Source organism: Morchella importuna (assembly GCF_003444635.1).
Source record: "Morchella importuna strain M04M26 chromosome Unknown Morimp01GS013, whole genome shotgun sequence".
Lineage (NCBI taxonomy): Eukaryota > Fungi > Ascomycota > Pezizomycetes > Pezizales > Morchellaceae > Morchella > Morchella importuna.
Window position 1 is genome coordinate 631,825 of NW_025763410.1, and position 26,465 is coordinate 658,289.

Consider the following 26,465-nt stretch of genomic DNA (forward strand, 5'->3'; position numbering starts at 1 on the left):
CCTCCACAGTCTACAAGTAGGTATTACAAAGGTATCAGGTACCTCCATGTAGGACAGACAACCCGAACTGCCGATCCCGAGCGCGCGAGCTGAGCATGCTGAACTCAACCCACACGTGCCTACCTGGTTGCCCTGGCTGGGTGCACGTCAATCAATCAATACTTAGCCGCCCTGTACATGCCAGCGAGCGCTGTAGGTAGTTCGTTGTCCGTTGTTCGTCTCACGAAACAAAGGGGATTTCTTCTTCTCCTGGCCATGGGGGTTTGTCGCACTTGCTCGTGTCGCGATGGACCTCAGTGGATGGAATAGGGTTTGAGTTTGGGGTGTAGTGGTGGAGGTGGAGGTGGAGGTGGAGGTGGAGGTGGAGGTATCGACTGGCTGGTTGTGGTTGTGATTTTCGGCAAGCTAGCGAGAAGAGTCAATGTTTAATCCAACACCCACCCCCTTTACAAAGCCTAAATTCAACCACGATTACTCATGAATCATGAATAATCGGCCATAAGTTATGAGTGATGTGGGGTTGAATACATACGGTACTGTAGGTTCAATAGGCACAAAGAGACACAAAGGCACAAAAGGGAAGATAAAGCATGCAACGAGTGAGGCTTACGGCTTTCCCCGGCACGATCGCTAGGATCCTGGAGGAATAGGCAAGCTAAGCGAATGATAGTCTACCCAGGATGGATGATGGGGCCAGGGTAGAGACTACCTACAGCTACTTTGCGATACCTAGCTGGGTAGAGGAGCTGCAAGGCCTGAAGGTACCAAAGCTAGAATAGAGTAGCTACATACCTGCTCTCTACTCTATGAGCAATAGCTAGACAAACACCCCCCCCCCCCCCCCAAACCTGCGCAGAAAGAGTGCTCTCTAGAGAAATCTACAGCTATCTACCCAGCCTCTAGATACTTACTCTACGCACTCTAAATACCGTAACCTACATGTATCCACCGTACCAACAATTCACAAGGCATCACTCGGCACTCACCCACTCACCATCATCACCATCCAATTACCAACCCATCACACCCTCCCTTCATGCACGTCTTCGCTGTCCCCTCCAATCCCCGCCCCCCCCCCCCCCCCTCTCACAAACCCACAACACAAAACCCACCAGCCAGGAGCGAACAGCTTTCACCCACTTGTCTTGTCCCGTGCCGAGGTAAGCGGGCCTATTGAATTCTAACTGCAAAATCCGAGACACACACACCACATACGTCACGCTCTCCTCTCTCCTTCGTTCGTTCGTTCGTTCGTTCGTTGTTCGTACTTGACTTTGCCTTTCTCTGCCTGCTTTGCCTGCTGCTTGCTTGTCTGCAAAGAGACGGACTGCATGCCGCACTCACTCACTCATGATCACTTACTCACTTACTCACCATTCGATGAATATTACCCACCATTATTAGCAGTAGCGCGGGGGAACAAAAAAAAAAAGCCTTTCCCGAAAGAACCAGAGACATTAAAAAAATAAAATAAAAAAAGATCCTACCCAAAGAAAAAAATCTCCAGAGTACATAGATACCCTCCGCCCCCCCATCACCCCATCTCCCCTCTTTTTCCTCTTTTCCCTTTCTTCTAGCCAGCTAGGTAGCAGTAGCCGCACACTCCCCCCAAAGCAAGTGTTTCGTTTCACCCACCCACTACCATCACCCACCATGGCAGACATCGCAGACAGGCCCGTCAGCCCGCTCTACGAGGCAATCCGCGACATCATGGCCGGCACTTGGCCCGAAGACGAATACGATGTCGCTGATTCACCTCTCGGTCACGCTGATTTCAAGTCCCAAGTCTCTCTCACCGGCGAGGTCGAGGTATCGCCCATAGTGCGCAACAGCACCAGCACAGGCGGAGCAACAGACACGGATTTCGAGAGCCTCAAGTCGGACGACGAGTCCGAGTCCGAGTGGGAGGCTGAGGCTGAAGGGGACGACACAATGAGCACGGATATCGACGTGGAACTAAAGAATAACAGTGCAGCGGCCGTGGAGAGGAGGCGGTCGATTGCGGAGGATGGGACAGGGGCGGATATTGCGGCGAGGATCGATGAGGTCCTGGAGGATGAGGCTAAGATACGGCCGAGGAGGAACACAATTGCGGATGAGTTTGCGGAAGGGTTCAGGCTGGAGATTGCGGAGGAGCTGAATAACTTGGTGCAGGAAGAGCCCGAGCTTGAAGCTGCTGCCGCTGCCGCTACTACGACCGGGGGGAACACAGGCTACAACGCTGACATCCTCCCGCCGGTGCCCGAAGCAGACATCGCAGCAGCAGAACACATGGCGCTCACTGCCAATAGACCCGCACCCCCAGTAGTAGCACCCGAGTCGGAGAGGCATCTCCCACGTCTCACCATCCCGTCTCCTCCCGCGCCTGCCGCACCAATTCAGGAGCAGCAACAAACCCCGCCGCCCATCCCCTCGCGGAGTCCCTCGCGGCCCAACACTGCGCTGGCGAACTACAGCATCTTCCCCGCGCCGTCCGCCAGCACGGCCAGCCTCCACCCGCTAAAACCGACAGTGTCGGCGTTGTCGTCCTCGCGGGGTTCGCGGTTCTTTGAGGATCTGGATACGGCGGCGGCGACGAGTATGGAGGAAACGTCGTCGACACAGAGGTTGGGGAGCGGGGTGAGGTACGAGGAGTTGAAGGCGGCGACGCCTCCGGTGGACTCGGTAAAATTGAAGAAGAGGAGGGCGAGCTTTTCGTGTGGACTGAGGCTGTGGGGGAAAGGAAAGGAGAAGAAGCCAGCAGCCTCAGGGAACGATAATGCGAGGCCGGCCTCCGGTAGAACGAGTTTGGGAGAGAAACGATAAGTCCTGAGAAACAGGCACTTTTGAGCGGAAGTGCCGGAGCTCGACACACACCATTCTTAGCAAAGGCCCATGAATTAATGAATGGGCTCTTTTTACACTCATTTAACACCCACATTTTCCTTTGTCCACTTTTTTTTGTACTTTTTTTTTATCATCATCTGGGAGCGGGATCGGAAGGACTGGGGGAGTTCTTTTTTAACAAAAAGTCTAGAGCGACGGTGCAGGTCACCAGCAGCTGTCTTTTTTTTTCTCATTGTGTTTTCATAAGGGCGCGCGCACCTGTTTACGAGCGATGCCATGATGTGTATGATGTAGGATAGTTAGTTAATATGTCTAATATAATAGTTTATGAAAAAGTAATGGACTGACCTGATTGATGCATGGTATTGTGGTGGAGTTGGAGAGGCAAGACGTTAATTGGCTAGAGAGTTTTCCACAAATGCATGTAGGTATAGACATTGATGGCTAGAGTAGCTATCCCGCACCTTGTGCTTGGGCTGAGAACAAACAATTATTGGTTTGATTGACAATGCTAACATTGTCAGATGTTGGAAAGGCTATGGAATGTGTGGTATATCACCATTGGTTTCCCGATACATGTATAACCACCGTGGTGTACTAACACGGCTGAACGTACTTCAGTCATTGTAACTATTTACATAGCTGGGGCCGTGAATATTACATATTGGCACTCACTTACTTGGTCGTCCGAATAACATCTATTTTAAGTCATTCTCCCAAGCGTCCGAATCAATAGTCCCTGCAGCACTAGCCAGAGATCATGCATTGAGTTGATGTCTAGGTGGCCCGTGTGGAGATTTTGATATTGTCCAGATAGTGCCAGCTGAGGAATGCTTGGCTAGTAGAGCGAACCAACAGGGTCGCGTATCTACGCAGTAAGTAAGCACTTGAAGCCTTTCACACTGATAGAGTAGCTATGTAGTAGAGGTACAACTATATGATATCGATCTCTTGCGTGAGGCTCAGCTCTCATGATCGGTACATTACGTCCCCAAGGCATAATAGACTAGCTACCTGCATGGCATAAAAAGGATATTTCGAGGGCTCGGTAAGGCTCTCCTACCCCCCGGTGATTCTCTCGCTTGTCCGCCAATGCAGTCGGGGATTCTCCGTGGACTATTGGTCCACCAAGAGTACGTACCCGGGTAGAGTAGGTACGCCGAGTGGCCCGGCCGGGCCAAGCTACAGCTAGCTAGTTAGTTAGAAACTCATAAGTAGACTAGACGTCCCATGTACTCTACCTACTCTACATAACTCGGTGTTGGTGGCCGGACCAGTGTGGAATTTTAAAGCCATCTCCGTGGGCTTCAATTTGTGGACACGCTCTTCTGCCGAGTGGCTGGTTATATCACGGACGTCAGGCGAGACCATTGCAAGTTGTCCCAACGACTCATCAGCTGACGAAAGGACAAGTCGATTGCATCTAGATAAAGACAGTACTGGCCAGTACTAGATAGGAAGAAAAGCGAGGATTCAGATCAAGTGATTGTATAAATATCCTCGCGTTCCTCTGAGAGGTTCAATCGCTCGGGGGAGGTGAAAGTCACGCTTAATATAATGCAAATGACTTGATTAGTGATAGAGGAGATGGTGAAGATATACTAGCTAGTCTGGTATATCTGTTCTATTTGCACAGTGCTGAGTGTTCTCTCTAGCTATGAATACTGTGTTGTCAACTACTCATACTAACAGCTAACCCTTCTCGGTATAAGTCCAGTAATCTATCCTTATGGGATCGATCTATAGCTAGAGGAGCTAGCTAGGTTATATAAGTGCATCACCGACGCCGATTCTATACTCTCTAACTTGCCAGTATGGTAGGCTACTAGATAAGCCCCTTCTCAACCAATATCTTTAAAAGCCGCGATCAAAGGAAGCTTCATGATCATATATAAATATTGCGCCGATCGCGAGCCACGAGGAAATTTATTCACTGTACATCTTTAGCAACCACAAACGATAAAGCATTCATTGACCATTACTACGACATGCTGTATTATCTATCTATCGATTTCCTTCCAGCTACTTAAGTACGTATAGCTTCCCTTCTACGTGCACAACCGTAGTTCCGAATCGATGAATTAACAAACACACCCACTACCAATCCAGTCAGCCACCTCAAACCGCAAAAGGAAGCCAAAAATGTTCGAACTACAAGCCACCACAGCTCTGTTTCTCGCCATATACGAAACACCGGTCCACGTTTTCCTTGGTTAGCTTAATCAGCCAATCATGAAGCCTCACTCGAATCTTAGCGTTGCCAGCCCAAAGTGGTTAGCGCCCACCTTCCAGAGCGGGTGCACCAAATCCGGGAAACCGATTGCATGCTGGAAGTCAGTAAGTATCCTATGCGATGAACGGGGTTTCACGTAAGTACTAAGCAAGCAATAGATCCTCAAGTTCAACGCTCTCGACGCTGATCCCCAAGGTATCTCGACTCATAAACTACGTAGCTCTCTATGCTCTTCGGGGTGATTGCCAGTCGATTCTGTATCCAGAGCTCGAGGGGGCAGATTGTCAGAGCATTTATCGACATCTACATATATGCTCGTGGTACGAGTCGCTGGAAGTTCCCGGTCGACAATCTTACTGGCCAATCCCAGAAGCCATGCGACAAGGGTAGCTCCACATCCTCTTGGCGCTCTGACTCTACTCTACGTACCAGTGCTCTCTGCCTCCAGCTCCTTTACATGACTCATCATCTACTCAGAACTATATGTATATAAAGGACCCCCCGATCGCGAGCTCCTTCTCAAGCTCTAGAACCATCTTCCTTCATCAATTCCACCTCCCACCATGGCCTCCGACCTCCACGACACGATAAACAAGCAGGTGTTCAAACTCAGCAAGCTCAAGACCCACAGCGTTACGCTCTACCCTTCCCGCGCAGCGGTGGTCCGCGACATTGAGAATGTCAAAATCAAGGTCTGTTTGCTCCCACAGCCCCCTTTCATTCCCCCCCATCGATCGGCCGATCGAGCGTGAAGCAGAATTGAGCTAACAGAGAGGAAAACAAAAAACCCGCCAAACCAATAGCCTGGCCGCAATGAAATCTCAATCATAGGCATCAGCAGCAAGGTGGACGAAAACACCATCAAAGTCGAAGGGCACGGCACCCGCGGGCTGATCACCGACATTGTGGTGGAAAAAGTTGCCTATTCGATCTACGCCGAGTTCGACGAGGAGCAGTTTGAGGAGGAGAAGGACCCGGTGTCTGAGCAGCTGAAGGAGGAGATTGCCGAGCTGGACGGAAAGCTCGAGGATGTGCAGGAGAAGCTAAAGTCGTGCACGAGCCGGCTTGCCTTCATGGACCAGCACGCGACGAACATGAGCACGCTGAGCCAGCTGACCAGCTCGATGGCGGACAACCTGAAGGTGTACGCCGAGTTCCGTGAGAACATCTACTTAGAATACAAGGCTGCGCAGGCTATGAGCAAGGAGTTGAAGAAGCAGCACGACCGGAAGACTCTCGATCACAAGATAGCATGTGCAAGGTGGCTGGACAAGACGAAAGAAATGAGAGCCCAAGAGCAGGAAGAGAAAGGAAATCGACCATATAATGTCACAAAGGTCACCGTCACAGTTGAGCTAGACAGCCTCCCCCAAAAAACTGAATCCATCGAGTCGTACGTCTCCACCGGTAAACCTGCGAGGGCCAGCGATGACGAGCCGCCAAAGTCGAAAGGTCCAAGTTTGAGGATCTCATATGTTACCGGCGAGGCAGGTTGGAAGCCTCGCTACGATATAAGATTGGATTCAACTTCGGAGACCGCCCTCCTGACGTACCGTGCCGAATTCACAAACAACACCGGAGAGACATGGACCGATGCGGCGGTCACGCTGTCAACCAGCCAGACCTCATTCACGGGGCTGGAGGACAAGGTTCCCTGGCTGGATTCCTGGAGAATGAATCTCCGAAAAGATGCGGGTGCTGGTGGGGGATCTCTTGCGCATGAATTATATTCCACAAAGGAAAAACAGATGAAACGAAATCTAAAGCGAAAGAGAGGTAAATATGATTCCGACAGCCTCCCTTTCCTACGTGCGACGTCGGATGCATTAAAGAAAAGAAGAAGAAGAGAAAGCGAGGAGGAGGAGGAGGAGGAGGAGGAGGGCTTAGATGAGGAGGACGTAGAATACTTAGCACAACCCGCTGCTCCTCAGGCAGCGTATCTCTTCGGATCAGGGGCTGCTTCATTTGGAACTCCAATTAACGTTCCTACAGGACCCAACCCGCCACCGCCGCATCAGAGTCAATTCAAGAGGCTCAACACGGGTGAACGGTGCCGCAGGGTGTTCCTCGATATCGAAGCCGAAGTAGACAGCGAAGAAGATGAAGACAACGATGACGACGACGACGACGACGACGACGACGACACAATCGACATCCCCCGCAAGATGGGTCTCGCCCTCAGCAAATCCGAGTCCTACGGCCTCACCACCACCTACGATCTCCCCGGCGCGCGCACCATCCCCCACTCACGCCGGGCACGCCGCCACGTCATCAAGGAGCTCACCCTCCCCAACGTCAAGTTCTCGCACGTCTCCGTGCCCAAGCTCCAGGCCGCCGCATTTCTCAAGGCCAAGATCACAAACTCGTCCAGCATCTCGCTGCTGCAGGGCCCCTGCGGACTCACAGTCGATGGGTCGTTCTTGGGCAACACAACCGTGGGGAGATGTGCGCCTGATAGCACGTTTGAGCTTAGTCTGGGTATTGATGAGGAGGTGCTGATCTCGTACCGGACGCCGGTCAGGAAGATGGCTAGCCAGGGGATGCTCTCGAGAGAGCAGGTGGCCACTTATGAGCGCTCGGTCAGAGTGCACAATTCCAAGAGGAAGAAGATTGAGGTTCTCCTGTTTGACCAGGTGCCTGTGAGTGAAGATGAGAGACTCAAGATTGCGCTTCTCGCCCCGAAGGTGCGCGAGGTGGGGCTCATGTCGGCTGTGAGCGTTAGGAGCACAGGAGGGAAGGAGCTCACGGTGGATAGGCTATTGAAGAAAGGTGGAGAGATTAGGTTTGTTGTGTCGTTGGATAAAGGGGATAGTGTTGTATTGCCTGTGGAGTATGAGGCGAGATTTCCAATCGGCGAACACATCACAGAGGTGGACTATGCGGATGATGGGGGCTACATTTCTATGTAGCTGGTTGGTGTATGGTTGTTTATTCGTTTAACAATTTGCCTTTTGAAAAGTGTTAGTTAGTACTTAGTTAGCGTGCTTGAAATGAAATTGAAACTTGAAAGATTTTTCATTGGAATAAACCCGCCCCCGAGCGCAAGAGTTTTCTAAGTCAGTGCCAGCTTGACCGGCCACTCGGGCCCTAGATTAGCTTATACATCGGAACCTTGCAAAGATATATGCACGCAATTTAAGGTTATTCCCAGACCCGGAAACCGGGGACCAGTACTACTGCCTCCAGGGATCGAATATCAATTCTAATCAGTCAGGGCCCGGGGCGAACATAAACCTCATTAAGTTACTATACTAATTAATAAAATCGTTTATATAAACCAGAGTTACGCAGACCAACTTAATCTACCTCTACCACTCATTGCTATATAGAAGTACCTAGGTAATATATTAAGTTCTAGGGCGCTCTTCATTTACGAGTTTCCCCTCCTCCACCAACCCGCGCAAAGCACGATGGTGCCGGTGGTTGCAGTTAATACGTGCGGTTAGCGTTAGCGTGTGGTTACAGACTCATGACCTCTCACTCGATGCACGTGACTACATAATTTACCTCTAACCACTAGCCAATCTTTTTTTCCTATCGACGCATGAATCGGTCTACAAGCTGTAGTTATACGGATTGAGTATAGGTACGTGTATGTACATAACGATCTCCGAGTTATGATGGGATATGGGTCAGCTGGGGGTTATGTAGTGAGGGGTGAGGAAGTCATATTAAACCCTCTGGGCTCCGCTATCGCGAGTTTACACCCACGCCTCAAAACCTCCACAGACACAATTATACATGTGAAATTCTCCGCATTTCGTGCAAGCACCCGCCAATAGTAGTTCTGCACTGTAGAAGACCACATACGTACCCCACATGGCCTCGTCCCGCACCTTCCTTCACCTGCAGTTCGTGTGAATCCGATATATCCAGCCAAAAAGCTCCTCTGTTAGCTGTAATTAGCGCCTGCATCTTGCCTTCTTCTCAGCCGTATTTCTTAGTGTTATGAGCTTTGGTGTAGTGTGGCTCTTCTCTTTGTTTCTTGCTCTACATGACCTACCATCTTCTTCACTGGGTGAGCTGCCACCACCACCACCACCACCACCACCACCACCACCACATCATTAACAACACAGTTTCACCAGGGTCTTCAACTCCGGCCATCAGCACCATGGGAAAAAGATAAAATGGGGAAATCCTCGGTTGCAATGGCCAAGGGGATGGGATTGAGAAGTTTCTGGGGGGCAATGCACATTCTGGGAACGTCTGGTTACTGGGGAGTGTACGCACTGGTTGTTCTCACTCATGGACATCAACAAAGCTCTGAATGAAGTTAGGTTTGCCCCCGATGCGATTTTATTGTTCCTTAATCTTGCGGTACTTAATGCTACAGTTAAAACCCAGTTCCAAAAAACCAGATGCTCAATATTTTCTTCTTCTGAACGAGAGGGTCATCGCGCGATGAATGCTTGCGGTATCCTTGCACTGCCTTCGGTTGAGGTTTCAGGCCAGTCCAGACAGAGGTATGTTAGACCCGAAGTAATGAGTGACCTTATTCCTTTTTTTTTAGTAGTTGATATTGATTGTTCCTCCTATCGCATGTAGTTTTCCCCGAAAATGGTTGAAGGATCATCCGTCCCGGCGAGATTTGACTTTTGTTGGTAATTTCTTCTCATTTTTTCCTTTATTTATTTGTTTTTCGCTTTCCCTCCTGTTATGCAGATGCTTCTGGGTAACGTATGCTGACTGAAAAAAAAATTTGGTGGAAGCATTCAGGTGGTACCGATTAACGGCGCCGACGCTTGGTTGGGCTTTGCGAGAGGACTTCGGGTCCTGGACGACGATACTTATCGTCCTGGCTGGCTAATTCGTCACTTTCCTCCTCCTCTTCGTACTCTTCGTCATCCTCACCCTGGGCCTCCACCATTTCAACCTCCTGCCCCTCTTTAACCTCCTCTTTCTTCGCCTCCATCTCCTTCGTAGGACTAACTCCCGGTGTGGCAGGTGGGATCCTCAAGTTGACGCTTTTGAAGGTTCTTTCCGGGGTCACCTGATCTCTAGTGGGGGTGTCTTCAGCATCATCCAGTGTTAGCCTTCCAGGTTGGATTTTTACTTCGACATCAGTCTCAAGGTCAACACCGTTGAGGGAATGCAAGCCAAGGCCCTCCTTTCGATTCTTGACAATTCTTGTCAAGACAGTACGCTGCAATCCCTTTCCTGGTGCTCGGTTTCCTCCGGAAAACCCAGTTGATCCAGTCCAAGCATGGACTGCTTGTGGCTCGTACCAGCGTCCCAGGACGCTCCCGACAGAACATTCGACGCGTTCACCGAGGGCATTACGTCTAAACCACTTTATAACCTCCCCGGACCCACTGCCGCGTCTCATACGAAATGGAAGATTTGCAAACTCCTCGAAAGTGATCGCAGTACACTCCTTTGACGGATAGGCAGTGTATTGGATGCCTTTCAACATAAAAAATTTATCATCTTTGAATACTTTTTCGATGACCAAGACGTCCTCGAAATGATCAGCGTCGTTTGTTATTCGGACCGGCTCATTAAGAAAAATCTTTTCGGCGCCAATGAATGCGCCTTGAAAGGCCACATCTTCCGACTGGCGGTCGAACAAGCAAATCGTTTCCGCCATTTTACGGGCGATGGGAATTGTAGGGTGTTCGGCGCGGTTGCGTACCTCGCAACACTCTAGACGTGCTAGCCATGGTCGGACATGGCATTGTTTGATGTTTTCCAAGATCTGACCAGGTTCTGTATCGGAGCAGAGCTGAATAGTATAACACCCATCACCAACCTCCTGCCAAGGCGAAGTATCATCCAGCTCGATATCAGAGAAAAGACCCCGGCCCCCGACTGTCTTGCTTTTTTCCAGCGGAGGGGAATAGTTTGGACGTTCCGCAACAATTCCAGCCATCCAGATTCCGCCATCATGATCAATCAAGGGATCATTTTCATCTTGTTCGGCTTCGGGATTGTCGGATACCCAAACCCAGACGATTTCACCTTTCCTCATTACCCACCCGGCTGTCTCCTGCTCTTTCTGCCTTTCTTCGACGGCTACAGTTCTCCGCGCTTCCGAAACCTCAACCTCTCGTTTTGTTCTTCTCCTGATAGTAGTACTGCCGGTTTTGGAGGCAGTACTGGAGCAGTACACACATCTGCACGTCTTATCTTTGCCAGCGAGGTATAGGAGATGGGGAATGAACTCATTGACTGAGCGGAATCTTTTACTCGCGGGATGGCCAAACAGATAAGTATCACGTCGAGGGGTGGCTCCGCCGTGGCACTTGACATGCTCATAGAGACGATAGTTGTCTGGCAGAGTCTTGAAGATGTACTGCACACCTGCACCAATAACAACAAGAAGTCAGCTCTGCGCATCAACCGCTGCCCAACGGGATCGAAAAGCGCGTTAATTTACCTTTCTCGATCATTCCGTATTCTTCCATCAAAGCATTGGCACCCTTGGTCAAGTACAGCATGGCCTTTGGTTCATCATCGGCAACCAGCCGGAAATACTCGTAGGATCCATCTGGCTCGACGAGCTTTTCTGTCCTCTCGGGGTAGACGGTATCGACTCCATCGGAGGTATTGATTTCCAAGGTCGTGTAGGTGGTCGGACCCATAATGGTGTTGTGGCTCTATCCGGGGGATGACTTGGATAGATGGATGGGAAAGCTGATGGTATTTCGTTTGTTTGGGAAGACGTGCGTGAGAGGACGTGCGTGGGAAGACGTGGGCGGGCTTTGTTGTGGTGGGGCGGTGGCTACCCTGACTAGAGCTGGCGATAAGCGAACACGCTAGTTGCCACACTCTATCGAGTCACGGTGGCTAGAAGAGCCCATAAACATTCTAAACATTCTTCCCCAGGTTTGGAACACTACAAGTTAGACCGTGCAAGGGGTACAGTCGCAACAAACAAAGCATTTCTCTTAGAAGTGGGTTATACAAGGCGGAAATATCTAAAGATAAATTTCTCTTTGTATAGTTCATATCCCGCTGTTGATATCGACCTCGAGAATCAACTGACGGCTGGAATAATTAAGTTATTGATTGCATGGGTGGTGGCTTGTTGTTCACGTGTGGGGTCAAGCGCGAGTGACAACCCATGATACACAACGGCAGGGGGCGCATGGGGAGGTGAGAAGCAAACATTTCTGGTCCACACGGGAAAAAACAGAGCCTGATCATGAAGTTCTATATCAGCTACATGTATGTAACGTGTTTCACCGGGAACGCAATCGTCACCGGGAAAGCAATCAAGCATGACATGAACGGGATCGCAAATTGCTGTGAAAGTTCAAGGTCACCCAGAATTACAGAACTAAATACACTAAAGTCATCCTGATGATCGTTACTAATAGGTAGCGAGTATATAGCTGTGGGAGGGTGATCTGGCCTTGGTGGCCCTCCCACAGCTATACTCGCTATGATCATAAGCAATAGTCAAAAACACGGAAAGAACTCTCCTATATATGTATGACTTCATAGGTATTGCTTTGGTGCTCATATGCCCTTCTGTGAGGTGAGGTTGCTTTCCCGGTGAAACACGTTATATACATAGCTAAGTTTCGTGAGTTTTAGCCTTGAGTGTTGTGGTGCGTTCGGGATTTCGGGTAGGAAGAAGGGGGGCTTCTGTCCAGCAGTCGTGCTGGAGTTTGGGTTGTAAGGGAGTCAAAAGGGTTCCCACACTGGTTAGATATCGATCTTTACCTGCGAGTTTGCTCTCTTTCTTCTTCTTTCACTCTTTCTCTTCTGCTTCCTCTTTCTACTTCTCTTTGTCTTTCTCCCTCACCACTGACATTTTTGAAAATTTGTTGGGTATGCACTCTGTGCTTATTATTAATACAAAGGTCATTGAGGCGAGCAAACCATGGCCAGTAACTGACGCGCAGTAGGTAGGTTAGTTATGCTTATATATCGGGAATGCATCTCTAGTTAGGCACCCCCTAATTTTCTGCTACATTTCTGCTGTACCTTTGGTTACGGGGGTGAGTTTAAGGCCTTTTAGTGACTGCGCGCAATCAACCCGTACGTATATACACATATACCCGCCAATGCTTAGTTTGTGTCTATTTACACGTATTGATCTTCCAGACATAAAGGAGAGCCAAGCTCATTGATTATATCATTTGTCCAGCTTCAAGCTCTAAACTATGACCCCGGTTAAACCTATCTTGTCTTTAACCAATTTCTCTAGATCACCAGATGAAAACCTCACCTCACCGCGCTCACACTCTACATTCGTTGCAGAGGATGTCTGGGATTCTGGGGAAATTGTAAGAGCTGTATGTGCTGAAGAGTGTCCATCGATAGCTTATCTTGGTCGCGTGTTTGGGGGTTTCCGTCAGTATATCCAGATCAAGAACCATTAATTGCGAAGGCGGGGGTGGTTGAGAAACGAAATATGGCTGGGCTAGTCAGCGTGGAGTCTGTATTGATATAGTTTCGGGGCCCAGACTCTACGTCTCTGGCATGGACTAATTTCAGCTCACTGTTTAGCTAGACCTCTCAGTCATGGCCCGGCATCCCTCTCCCCAGCTTCTGAATTTTTATGGGCCTCGTTGCTGGCGAACAGACAAATAATTTGCGGTTCAGCGGTGTTTGGCGTGGTGCATGTTGGTTAAGCTACCTAAGCGAGAGTAAAAAGAGCTGTATAGGACGGCGGGGCCCAGGGATTAGGTACTAGGCCTGGATCATCTATCTCACGGTCAATTGCGTGGCCAGATGGTCTCATATGTGATCACGCTGATTTGAACTTCACTTCGAATTCATACCTACGAGTTATATGGTAGTAAGTTGCCTGGCCGGGAACTAACCTAAGGAAGCCCTGATTAAAATGGGAGTATCCTTACTGCGAGGATCGCCATATTAGGATGGTAATTAATTCTGGTTGGAATAAAGTAGCATGATTGATCACCATTTTCCTCTAGATGTATTGGAACCTTCGATAGATTAAAGAAGCTGGGTCGATGCATGCGATTGAATAGTGAGTAGAGCTTGGGCAGCATCGATTGACACCTATCCACGTCATCATCAGCGTCAAACCCTGAGGTGTTTTCTTTCTACATTCTTTGTCATTGATTGCAATATGTACTAAGGCTATTCTAATTCATATCAGCTTGGGGCTATTATTTACGCAAATCGCATCAAGTCTTGCATCTCACATCTCAGATTGGCCAAAGCTATCTTCTAGACCGACTCGCCTGCTATTTCCGCAATATAAGCTACTGATAACGCATTAACCCTCATGTGACCGCCCTTATTGATTGGAATAGGCCGGAGAGAATTCAGAAAACAGATCTTTTATTGAGTCCATCAACAAACACCTCGGATCTGTTATTGCTGCGTTACTAATGAATAACGTAGTCGGTGAAGATACGAATCATGTGCCAGTGTCGATAGAGAACCTATACATATATACTAAGGGGAAATGGAACTGTGGAAACGTCTCAGTACAGGAGTAACATGGCTGTATCAATCTTTCCTCGCCTCCGCCTCCGCTCCCGATCACCCGCCGCACGCACACACGGTTTATACTTGTTATAGGTTGTACCAAGCGCAAACCTCCTAACGCTCAGCTCGCTACCCTCATACTAGTTGTATTGAGCTCCTTAGATAATTTCTTCAACATAGCTCATAATCAAGAGCATTCATGTTGATTTAAATGGGTTCGACTCGTGAAAGGGCTGGAACAGGCGAGTGATACTGTATGATCTAGACCACCAATACCTGCATATTTATTCTGGCTAACTGAAACCTACATAATACTAGTAACATCTAGCTACGCTACTACTTTCCGAGACATCAAATCATCTGCCGGTGCCATAAACACTTAAGCGAGCTGAATGGTTATCCCACTCTGCATGCGAATTTGCTTGAGAACTACTATCTATATGGAATTTTCAAGATTGCAAGTTTGACAGAAGTGGTGGGACAAATAAGATCCCGCATTATCTAGTGCTACTTTCCCTCGGGAACGAAGGGGCCAGGCTCTCCATAAGTATTTGAGAAGCGGGGTGATTTATGGCACTTTTGACGCCACCGGTACTTTTTACCATTGAACCCCTTCCACATGGCTAAATTACCAGAATCCTGTTTACTGTGCCGTCGGAGCTTTGAATAATGCAAAAGTACCCGATGGCAACTGCATATTCACAGTCTCACAAGCCCCTTCCTTTGGACTAGCTACCTGCGCTTTTGACAAATCCGGCCATTTATCTCAACAGGTTAAGCTCGTAAAATCAAGAGATTAACTAAATGCTTAGGTGTACCACATAGGTGTAGTTACACCATCTCGGCTGTCAAAAATATAAGCATCGTTCGAATATGTCCGATCCTTCGATTCTAACGTCGAACAGAGCTTGAGTTGTGCACAGCTGAGGCTAATGCAATTTCAGAGAAAAAATACATAGACTGTCCAGGATCGTCTTATTATCGAGGGAATATATTTACGCGAATGGATAATGTACCCGCCATAACCGGGTACCTCCTTTCCTCTTAAAAGCAGGTGCTCAAGTGGCTGCGAAAAATCTTGGGGGGTGTGCCTGGGAGCTAGTCGGAATGATGAAGAGAAGTTTGATTCTTAGATACCACTACAAGTTTGATTGGCAGCTCTTGGGGTTGATACACAAAATAAACTGTCATAAACATGATTTATATATGTTTAAAAAAAAGCCTTCATCAGACATCACTCGATTTCTCCCTCGTCCAAAAATCTGCAGAACGTCATCTCGCACGTGGGGAAACATCGAATGAAACTGTGCTATTCAAAGACCTCCCTACGATCTTATGCACATAACATGTGCGAAAATCAACCCCTTACTCTCCTCTTCCACGTTGTGTCAATTCTCATTTGAAAACCGGTTATCCGGCTTCCATCCAGGTGCCTCTCCGGCGGAACAACCGCGGGGGGGGGGGGGATCTTAATTCATCTCATTAAGGGCAAAGCAATTGCAAGCTTATTGCCCCGAATTTCAATCGACATAACACAAATGAGAATTCACTACACCATTCCCTTTGCGGCTCAGGAAAATCAGGCCACTCAGCTACGATTGAAAAAGACCTTACAAATCTATACACATTTAGATTGGGAATTAATGTCCTTTTGCAGACTCACTTTACCATAATCATACCCACCTGCGTGATCAATTGAAGCGGCTGTAGAATCAGAGAAAATAGGGCGCGATCCTGGCATCAAAAATGTGTCACAAAATACCTACCAGATATGCATATGCACACATATCAAAGTCCAAAAAAGATTCAGCCTGTCAAGATTCATGGCCGCTCCTACTATTTGCGTAGTCGCATAGGTATTGGTAGTCCAATTGCTTTGATCCAGTCTAAGGATTATTGCTTGCAGGTGATTCTACCCAAGCGTCCCCGGGTGCTATTGCATGTGTGCAAGAGCGACGCTTCCCCAATTTTTTTTTCACGAAACAGTTTATTTTTAATGGGCAATCTTCCGCTAAACGAGAAAATAGTTGCCACTAAATAATACACACTGGCTACAACACCAAGGGTGTCGATAGGAGGGGCCGGTATTGGGGTTTCAATCATATGTTTCTGCACAAGGCTGGATTGATCATGAGGGAACGTTAAAAACTGCAAATGTTCGGCGAGAAAACCGACCATGTATTGTATTATCTCGGTAACAGTTTCTTCCATACGGCGCAGCTGGCATCTCCAGGCTGTCGGTTTCTTCCCAGGTAGAAACATCCATGGCCGCATGTCATGTCAATGGATTAACTAGAAAATGTGTTACTAGAACGTTTTGTACGTCCTACTGTGACATTGACTAGCTCACTATTCCGTCTGATGTTTGCGAAAAAGGAAGTAGAGATCTTTATATGCAGATCCAGCATTGATGATCGAATTTACTTATTTTTTTTGGAAAAGAAAAAGAAAAAAAAAACCGCACGGAGGGGGACGGAATATTTTCGGTGAACTACGTGCTCCGTTACCCCTATCAATGGTTTCTTATTTGTACTACTGTATCCTCCAGCCTGCTAACCCGAAACACGGTTAAGGTCATCGTCCCCTGCAGCTCTCGCTAGGATGTTGAGCCTGTTCAGCACGCGAAAGCTTTTGCATACACACCCTAGCGGGACGGGTCTCCGGGAAGATGGCGCGGGGAGTGGGGTAATTGCTGGTATCAGCTCCCAAAAGAAGATTCCAAGATTCCAAGACGTCTGATCAAGGTGTGGCTGGATGACTTTGGCACCTTTGTTAAATAATTGTTTCTTTTGCAATGGTCGTGCGGAGTTTAAATTTGTGTACTGACCACCTCTTATCTTCGCTGATACATACCTTTAAATTTATGTAGGCTGCTACCTGTCACAGAGAAGTACGCGCAAGTAGATAGAGCAGAAAATGCAAGTGACGGAAACAGGGATTATTTGTATAAGAGAACGGCGCCACTCCATACAAACTATCCTTGCCCTGAGCAACCGCATTTTCTGGTTCTTTTGCTGGTAAGCAAGTAGAATCGAAATGACCGACTGTTCACATAATAAAAGTGCTGATATCCCCCAGGTTGAGTATGTACAGCCGCATTTGAAAAGTATTGGCACCTTCGAGCCAAACTCACGAGGCAGTCCTTTCTGCTTTTCAGCCCCCATATTCAAGACAATTGCCAGAGAGAGCTGCCATGTCTCTATTGCGGTCATACCTATCAATAAGTTGAGTATGCGCGAGTGCCATGGATTTTGGTGGGCTACAATCCATGAACGACTCAATGTAGTAGGGTGCCAGTACTTTTCGAATGCGGCTGTACATCCTCCGACACGCTACAATAGTTAGTAGCAACGGCGGAGTGAGTGACAATATGTGCCTATATGTATTTCCATGATCCTCCTCCGGATCCCCGTAATATAAGACATAAACAAATAAACAAGCGAAAGGTATCATTTGTGATCCTTGTTGACACTCATCTGATTTACTGATTAAATTTCTAGACTCCGCACAAGAAAAACCCGCCGGTACCTCTCTAGCTCTACATGTAGTCACCTCGCTACCATGCTAGTTAACTCCAAAATTCTTGGGTTGGAACTGGAGGAAAGGAAAGAGAAAAAAGGCCCTGGTCCACCATGTAGAGTACCCAAGCAATGCACGGGGCAATATATTGGACACATCTACTCTAAAGTGCTACCTACTATACTCTACACCCATACCATTCCCACGGAGGTCCCCGATGGCTGCATGCATTCACATTTTAGAATACTCTAGGTACTCTATATGGAGAGTGTGGTGCCCCTGCCGCAACCACCGTCCATCCCATGAGACATTTTGTCATGTAAGAAATGCAATGACGGAGATGGAGCTGGATGCTGATGAGGAGGGAGGCAATCCAACGGTCTCGATCGCTAATATATAGATCTACGTACCTTTCCATAAGATCTTCGAAAAGGCCCTGTACCTACTGTATCAAAGGAAAGAGACTTAAGCAAGTAATCATCCTCCATACTGTACCGTACCATAGCCCCCACAGCCGCCCCCCCCCCCCCCCAAGCTGCAGTAGCAGCTAGCTTATAGCTGGGCCAATCTGCCTAACTCGACGATAGAGCCTTATATATACATACATATATATACTATCGCCGGCTAGCTAGGGATAGGTGAACTCTTTCCTCCGCGATCGATCTGCTATATACTAGTTACAAGTACTACTAGTACTAGCACTGGCCGCCGGTGGGAGAACAGATTCGATTCTTTCTTTCTATTATATTTTTTACTTTCTTTTTTAATTTCACAATGGTTTTGGGGCCGCTGTTGTTCGCGGTGGAGTTCCCGCTGCTGGCACTGTCGACGGTGTTTGTGGCGTTTAGGTGAGAATTTTTTTTTATACATATGCTGCTAATGGCCTGCTTCTTTTTGTTGCGTGCATTTGCTGCATAGCATCCTGATATTGTTATTTGCGTGTATATGTGCTAACTGGCCGCGCTGAGTGGGTGGTAGATTCTACTGTCGACATTTTATTGTGCGGAATCTGGGGCCCGATGATTGGATCATGTTGGTGGCGCTGGTAAGTTTTCACATGGCGGGCTGCATGAACTCGTACTGGAGGGACTGAGACTGATACGATACTGTGACATATAGCTCAACGCGTGGGGTATCGGCGTGCTTAATACTTTTCAAGTCAAATATGGATCTGGGTAAGCAGCTACATGACCAATTATATTACCGCTCTCTTGTACTGCAAGCTAGAGAATGCTCTATTATAGATCTAGACATATATACATTTACTAATTCTACTACTGGATTAATAGTACCCATATGATGGACCTGGTATATACACACTCAACTCCTGGAATATTCGAGCTAAACTAAAATAATGGTTGATGATAGCCGTCCACGCCCGGCCTTTTTGTGGGGACGTTAAAGGTGTGGTATATCTACCAGATGCTTTACCTCATCACGCTCTTCTTCGTCAAGATGAGCATTCTGGCGTTCTATCGCCGGCTGTCGCCAGCGCAGGGGTACCATTTGGCGATCAAGATTACGGCGGGTGCGGTGACGGTGTTTACGATTGCTATGGTGTTTGTTAATGTGAGTCTATTGATTTCTCTTTCTTTTATATGGTTGGTCGGTTTGCTGATATATGGGCTTTTGTGGGATATATAGGCCTTCGAGTGTCCGAAGAAACCGAGCCTGGCGTGGGCCCCGACGTTCCCGATGGGCTGCAATAACCTTGTGCCGGTGTACTATGCACAGGCGGGGTTCAACATTCTTTCTGATATTGTGATTCTGCTGTTACCTCTGCCGTCGTTGTTGCGGTTGCAAGTTAACAAGAGGAAAAGAGGTATGTATCTCTCCATATGACGCCGCGATATATCTGTAATGCTGCCCGGGTGCTAATCCATGACTCCCCAGTGGCTCTCATACTCGTCTTCTCCATCGGCGGCGTCGCAGTAATCGCCTCCATAGTGCGTATCAACGCACTCTACATCTTCCAGCACTCGACCGACATCCCATGTAAGCACCCCCCGGGCCCCAGTCGGGCAGCGCAGCGCAGCTACTAACCTCCCGCCCATATACAGACGACGGCATCTTCATCCTAATCTGGTCGCAAGTCGAGATCAACGTCGCCATCATCTCCGCCTCCGCGCCCTCCCTGCGGCCGCTCGTCAAGTCGCTCCTCGGCGGCACCACCACCACAAGCTCCAGCAACCCGAAGTCAACCTCCTACTACAATCGCAAGAACCGCATCCCACTGCAGTCGTTCAGCGGGCCCGGCCGCGACGCCGAGATCATCACGAACGTGAGCGGGCGCGGCGCGGGGCTGGGGAACGAGAGCGAGGAGCATATCGTCGCGAAGGCGGGCGGGATTGTGAGGACGACGGATGTGACGGTGGAGGTGGTGGATGAGGAGAGGGGGAGGAGGGGGCCGTGGGGGAAACTTTAGCGGGCTTATGAAATCGCTTTTTTTTGTAATGCCCTTTTTTTGTGCCTATTTTTTGTGCCTTTGTCTTTGATTTTGGGCCGGGGGAGTGGGCGCGGGTGGGCGGGGCGAGTGGGCGGGCAAGCGGGCGTTGTATGATACTATGAATTTAGGATTTATTGGGCTATCAGTAACGTGTACGTGGAGTGCGTAGGTACATCCTTTTTTTTTGAATTCTACTACCTTCCCATTCCACGATGCATTGAAAACGTCCAGCCCGCCCGACTGTCTGTCTAGGGGAGAAGCTTCACGAATCATGTATAATAATAATAATTGTCAAACTGGCCAATCTATCTCTAGCTTTCCGCTCACAAAGGTTTCAGCAGCGTCGTCGTGAGGGAGGCACAAAACTTCATAAAACAGTAATCTGTCCATGGATCGATACTGGCCAGGTCTACCCTAGGTTTACTTGACCTCCTTCCCCCCCCCCCCCCCCCCCCCCCCGTAACATAAAGGAGCTGCAACAATCAGTTGATTTGGTTTGGAATGACAATACCTGCTCTATCGTAGGGGGCTCGCCTAGGTTTATCTGCAGTCATTGGCAACCTATCTATCTCTCCTCGTCTTTCCCGTCGTCGTCGTCTAAGACTAATTTGATGTATCCCTTTACAAGCTGAAGCATGTGAATTCGGCTAGGTATAGGTTCTATGTAAGCCCTAGGAAAAGGAGGATTATCATAGGGGACTAATTACCAGTGATTGTTTCTTTCTTTTTTAGTCGTAGTTCAATATTGTCGTCGGCTACAATAAAAAAAAAAAAAAAAAGAAAGAAAGGAAGGAAGCCAATATAACCGCATTTACCAGTACGGCCGGGTATATAAAGTGCTCCAGTTTGGAACAAGCCTCATGTTCAGGTGTCGGGGTCTCATCGTGACGCGCGCCTGAGACCCTTTCTGATAGCTGTGGATGTGGGGAATAAAAGTAAGAATAATCAGAAAGAGTCAGTCAGCTAGTCAGACAGTCAGACAGTCAGACAGTCAAGCCTTCTTTGACAGTGGCAGCCTATTCGCTAAGTGGTTACTAGCTGTGTCTAAGAGTCTAAGAGTCGGTTGATAGACTGCCGGTACTGCTAGTGCGCAGGCAGCACTCACGGCCCACGAGCTACCGAGAGCTAACTCTACGAGCCTACCAGCTAAGCTAATGCAGGTCGCTTAACAAACCTTCTCGTTCTAATCAAAGAATGCAGTCCGTATTAGTAACTATCAACTAGTTAACGTTAGGGCGCAATTGTTAACAATTTACTACTCATGTAGGACATACTATACGCTTTGACACTGACAAGCAGTACGACGACGAAAGATTTAACCGCGGTGTGGATTTGTGGGGCCTGTGCAGTAGTATTTAATCGCCCGAGGCGCTCGCTGTGTTCAGGCAGGCCTATCTTTGTCTACATACGTGTAAGTGGATCAATTGTGGTTCGAGGATCGATGGAGAAGAAATGTAAAGCACTATATGCCACTATGCACCCACTCAGTCTGTCTTCTGCCGAGTTCCCGCTGTACATCTGTGAAGAGATGTTTCTATAAGTGAATCTGCTCTACGCTACGGTAGATGGGATATGGAGGAAGAACGAGGACGCGTTTCTTCCGTTCCGATATATGGGGTGGACAGTTGACAGGCGAACGACAAGGGTCTGTCTGTCCGCTCATGTGTGTATTCTTAGTGCCATGTATGTAGCCATGTGGAGAACTGTGGAGATGCTTGGGTACATACATATGTACATTGGTCTAGGCAGATGTATAGGCAGGCAGGCAGGGAGTTTCTTTCCAGCCAGGCAGGTAGATAGATAGGTCAGTCATTACACGTACCCCTCTAGCTATGTAGCTAGGCCATGTATGTACTCTAGATTACATCGGGCAGGGTTCTTGAAATTTCTCGACCACGAGGGATGAGGGCTGTGCGCTGGTAAGTGTAAGTGAGACGAACCCACATACCGTAAATAAAACAGTACTTATAAACTGCGAGAGACTCTCCCATCCTCTCGGTACGTACTACATTGCATTGTCAATAGAACATCTCGGCGGTCTCATTGCTTCTTCGTCCCCCTCACATACATATATATATACTCCCAAAAATATGCGTTATTCTATCAGCTCTGTTGTTTCTGCGCTCTCATTGGCCTCTGTCCTTGGGGGCGTGGGTGCCGTTCCTGTGGCGGATACATGTCGGAACCCAATTGTGCGCAAGGAATGGTATGGATACTTTCTCCCCTTAGACTCTTGACCTCCGAGCACACACACTGACTGATTGGCTGACTGGCATACAGGAGAACACTAAAGAACTCCGAAAAGGCGAGCTACATCACCGCCGTAAAGTGCCTACAAACAACCCCCTCCATTGCCACCGCAACAATCCCAAACGCAATCAGCCGGTTCGACGACTTCCAGGGCGTGCACATCCAGCGGACCTTCCAGATCCACTTCGTCGTAAGTATCCGCACCTCTCTCCCAGTCCCCATATATCAGCTCTAACCTCACTTCGCTCCACAGGGCCACTTCCTAGCCTGGCACCGCTACTACGTCGCTGCCTACGAAAAGGCCCTCCGCGAAGAATGCGGCTATACCGGCGCACAGCCATACTGGGACTGGACACTGGACTCCGCCGACTTCCTCTCCTCGCCACTCTGGGACCCAACCACGGGCTTCGGCGGCAACGGGGCGCCCATCCCCGCTACTAACAACAGCTTTGCCGTTCCTGGCGCAACAGGCGGCGGATGTGTCACTGACGGGCCATTCGTGGACTTCCGCCTCCACCTCGGACCTGGGGACTCGCTGAACGCGACGAGCAGATGCCTCACGAGGGGGTTCAGCCCCGTCATTGCGGCGAACTTCTCGAATACGGCGAAGGTGGACCGCGCGCTGGCGCAGGTGGATTTTGGCTGGTTTGATAAGATAGTAGAAGGAGAAACGAACTTTGTGAATGTGGGGATTCATGGCGGAGGGCATTACTCGATTGGTGGGGAGGCGGGGGATCTGTATGCTAGCCCGGGAGGTAAGATGGATATCCCTTTCCTACGTAAAAGATATCATTTGCTGACATAGATAGACCCGGTCTTCTACCTCCACCACGCAAACCTCGACCGCGTCTACTGGCTGTGGCAGTCGCAAAACCTCGCTACGAGACTCCTCGATATCTCGGGGTCCGTCGAGCTGCTTGGGCCTATAACGGGCCCGAATGTGACGCTGAGTTTCCCGATTGAGATGGGCCCGTTGGCGAAGAACATCACCGTGAGGAACCTGATGGACATCCAGGGATTGGCGGCGGGGACGGGACCGCTGTGTTATGAGTATGCGGATAGCCCGGCTGTGGATGATGATGAGGATGAGGATGAGAATGATAAGTGTTGATCAATGTACTGTAGGTGAGGGGGTTTGTGTAGGCTTGGGGTAATTTTTAATTTTGAATGTGTTGTAGCATGGTGTGGGGGGTACATGTTGTAAGTGGGGATTCTTAGATAGTGATAGTAATTTGACGATTTGTGATGATGATGAGAGAGTTGGAGTGTGTCAGTACTGATTGTACAAGTCTGTGCGTACATGTGGTGAAGGCTGGACGAGTGATTTTGAGTGAAGCGTAACTACATGTAGTTACATAAGTCCTACTTAACAGACCTACCCGTATGTGCTTACTAAATTGTAGATATGTGGACCCCACCGTGCACATCTGGGTAATTTTTTATGAGTCTACATTGACAAAATAAAGTCCTTAAAGCTATTAATATTAGGACTCGTAGTTGAGGTTGATGTTCTGACTGAACTACGTGTATGGTAGTGCGTATTATCTGTCACGAAAGCGCACTTTCCATACCGCCATACCAATACCCCTCGTTCGGATATAGCGCAGCGACTACTCTCGCTGTTTGAACATAACAGTACACCCAATGCAACGCCCACTAGCATATCGTTTTCAAAAAGCCCTATCAAAGAGATATACTCAGCATGGAACTCGTCACATAAGCATTCTCTCCTTGCTACCTGCGGTGCTGGTCCCGCCGGTTGTCTTCGGGGGTCTTGTCATCTCGCTATGGATGTACAAGGTACGGAGTATCATGTCATCTATATTGGATGTTCCAGGGCATTGGACTGACACGAGGCGAAAACTCCAGTGTGCGATGATGGTTTTGTTTCAGAACAAGATTATATACATGCCCGGTTCGTTAATCAATCCCAAACACGTGCACCAGTTTGCAAACAACCTGCTAACGCTAAATTCAAACACTTCACAGGCGTCCCACTGGGTGCCAAACGAGAGACGCTACAGGACTATAAGCACCTATTCAAAGGGATACAATGGCACGAGCACCACAACCACATCGCCACATCCGACGGAAAACGCCTCTCCTCCGTCACGGCAACAACCGGCGGCAGCCAGGCAGGTAAGAAGCACATCCTCGTTCTATACCTCCAAGGGTACCTCCTCCATGCCATCCATTCCTTAAGCCTCAAGTACTTCTCGCAACCCGCCAACACCCTGCCCGCCACAGCAATGCCTCTTCCACCCCTCCGCGGCTCCCATACCTCTCCACGATCCTGTCAACACTAGCCAAGGACAAGACCACAAAGTATACGTTTCTCGTCCCCTCCTACCGCGGCTACTGGACCTCTACGGGCACGCCCTCACAGGCCGGCATAGAGCGGGACCTATCTGCCATCTTCAACCACCTCGAGACAGCGCCCCAATACGCCGACACGGAGGTCATTCTCTGGGGGCAGAGCATTGGATGCGGCATCGCGCTCAAGGGCTGGGCGGACTATCTTCGCTCCTTCTCCTCTTCCTCCGGGGGGCTGGGCGTCAGGGTGACGGGGCTGATACTCGAAACGCCGTTTGTGAGTGTGCCGAATATGCTGCGTGCGCTGTATCCGCAGCGGTGGCTGCCATACCGTTATCTGTCCGTGTTCCTGTGGAGCACGTGGGATATGGCGGCGTGCGCGGAGGTGCTGGGGAGAGGTGGGGGGGTGCGGGTCTTGGTTGTGAGCGCTGGGATGGATGAGGTTGTGCCGGCTGGTGAGACTGATGAGGTGGTGCAAGTGGTGGGGGGCGCGGTGGGGAGGGAAAGGGTCAGGTCGGTTGTTGTGAAGGGTGCTTTGCATGTTGAGTGTGCCATAAGGCCCCAGGGGAGGGAGGAGATTGTGCGGTTTATTGAGGGGTTGAGTGATGTGGGAGAAAATAGCTGTCAGAAGAAAACCCCGTTTCAATGATCTATTTGTTAGGCATTGACCCTTGAAAACTCCGTTTTGTCTTGTTGCCGAACGGGCCCTAAAAAGTTCATTATGCTGACTAGTATGGCAATAATAATTATATAAAAAACTATTTCCAGGACCTGGCGAAATCGATACTTAATCCTAACCAACGAACCCTCGCTACAGCTAACTGGTATGTATATGTATGCTATTGGGGATAATATCCTCGCACATAAAGGAGTACGCAAACTCGATGAAGGAATCCGGGAAGATCTCGGCATTAAATTATAAGCCGTAAATGTTCCCCAAGTCTTCTGGCCTCGGCCAAATCAGACGGGTATGGGATTATGAGAAAGATGAGATTTGTTGGCGCGAGTGAATCCACAGTTGAGGGGGCAAAAAGATCGCTTATAGATGTTCGGAACGTTCCCAGGAGTATATTGATGGTAGAATCTTGAGATTTTCACGAGAAGCTATATAGAACAGTTCATCGCTCAGTATTCAATTTTGGGGCTTAGTTGATTGGGCTACAATCGAGAAGAGGATTGGTTGATCATTTCCTGCGCATATTCGATTAATCCGGTATGTGCTTGCGTGTTGCTCTTACCTCGCCAGCGCACTTCGTCCATCTCCCAAATATTCGCGACCACCAAGGCTGCTAAAGCTATAAAACAACAGTTGAACATTGTGAGCTCTCTTGATTCTTCTTTGCGTTGTCGGTAATAATATGAACTAATCATTTAATAATAAAGACACGGCTGAGATCTAGGAACCAAACGCATTGCTCATTTATCATTATACGGCCTCGAAGATCTTGAGTTAGAACATATATT

At 48.8% G+C, this 26,465-nt stretch overlaps 7 protein-coding genes across 7 annotated transcripts; 5 read left to right on the top strand and 2 right to left on the bottom strand.

The window, feature by feature from the left end:
• Positions 1–1,653: 1,653 nt before the first annotated feature.
• LAJ45_05080 (uncharacterized protein) lies at positions 1,654–2,805 on the top strand (the record flags this gene model as incomplete). Its single annotated transcript, XM_046114653.1, has 1 exon — positions 1,654–2,805. The coding sequence occupies one exon, from the start codon at positions 1,654–1,656 to the stop codon at positions 2,803–2,805; it is 1,152 nt and encodes a 383-aa protein (XP_045972202.1).
• Positions 2,806–5,622: 2,817 nt separating this feature from the next.
• LAJ45_05081 (uncharacterized protein) lies at positions 5,623–7,968 on the top strand (the record flags this gene model as incomplete). The annotated part of the gene is made up of 3 exons (XM_046114654.1): positions 5,623–5,751; positions 5,863–6,835; positions 7,052–7,968. 3 exons carry the CDS (start codon positions 5,623–5,625, stop codon positions 7,966–7,968), a joined length of 2,019 nt encoding a protein of 672 aa, XP_045972203.1.
• A 1,820-nt stretch (positions 7,969–9,788) lies between these two features.
• LAJ45_05082 (uncharacterized protein) lies at positions 9,789–11,643 on the bottom strand (the record flags this gene model as incomplete). The annotated part of the gene is made up of 4 exons (XM_046114655.1): positions 9,789–10,059; positions 10,116–10,178; positions 10,246–11,362; positions 11,439–11,643. 4 exons carry the CDS (start codon positions 11,641–11,643, stop codon positions 9,789–9,791), a joined length of 1,656 nt encoding a protein of 551 aa, XP_045972204.1.
• Positions 11,644–18,766: 7,123 nt separating this feature from the next.
• LAJ45_05083 (uncharacterized protein) lies at positions 18,767–20,417 on the top strand (the record flags this gene model as incomplete). The annotated part of the gene is made up of 8 exons (XM_046114656.1): positions 18,767–18,840; positions 18,971–19,037; positions 19,112–19,167; positions 19,282–19,300; positions 19,361–19,561; positions 19,637–19,814; positions 19,886–19,987; positions 20,053–20,417. The coding sequence occupies 8 exons, from the start codon at positions 18,767–18,769 to the stop codon at positions 20,415–20,417; spliced, it is 1,062 nt and encodes a 353-aa protein (XP_045972205.1).
• A 642-nt stretch (positions 20,418–21,059) lies between these two features.
• On the bottom strand, positions 21,060–22,175 carry LAJ45_05084 (uncharacterized protein; the record flags this gene model as incomplete). The annotated part of the gene is made up of 8 exons (XM_046114657.1): positions 21,060–21,085; positions 21,146–21,161; positions 21,254–21,352; positions 21,428–21,454; positions 21,613–21,621; positions 21,713–21,779; positions 22,077–22,089; positions 22,166–22,175. The coding sequence occupies 8 exons, from the start codon at positions 22,173–22,175 to the stop codon at positions 21,060–21,062; spliced, it is 267 nt and encodes an 88-aa protein (XP_045972206.1).
• A 353-nt stretch (positions 22,176–22,528) lies between these two features.
• On the top strand, positions 22,529–23,799 carry LAJ45_05085 (uncharacterized protein; the record flags this gene model as incomplete). Its single annotated transcript, XM_046114658.1, has 4 exons — positions 22,529–22,644; positions 22,719–22,878; positions 22,942–23,443; positions 23,498–23,799. 4 exons carry the CDS (start codon positions 22,529–22,531, stop codon positions 23,797–23,799), a joined length of 1,080 nt encoding a protein of 359 aa, XP_045972207.1.
• Positions 23,800–24,332: 533 nt separating this feature from the next.
• LAJ45_05086 (uncharacterized protein) lies at positions 24,333–26,401 on the top strand (the record flags this gene model as incomplete). The annotated part of the gene is made up of 6 exons (XM_046114659.1): positions 24,333–24,488; positions 24,558–24,603; positions 24,678–24,861; positions 24,936–25,624; positions 26,311–26,319; positions 26,385–26,401. The coding sequence occupies 6 exons, from the start codon at positions 24,333–24,335 to the stop codon at positions 26,399–26,401; spliced, it is 1,101 nt and encodes a 366-aa protein (XP_045972208.1).
• Positions 26,402–26,465: the final 64 nt, after the last annotated feature.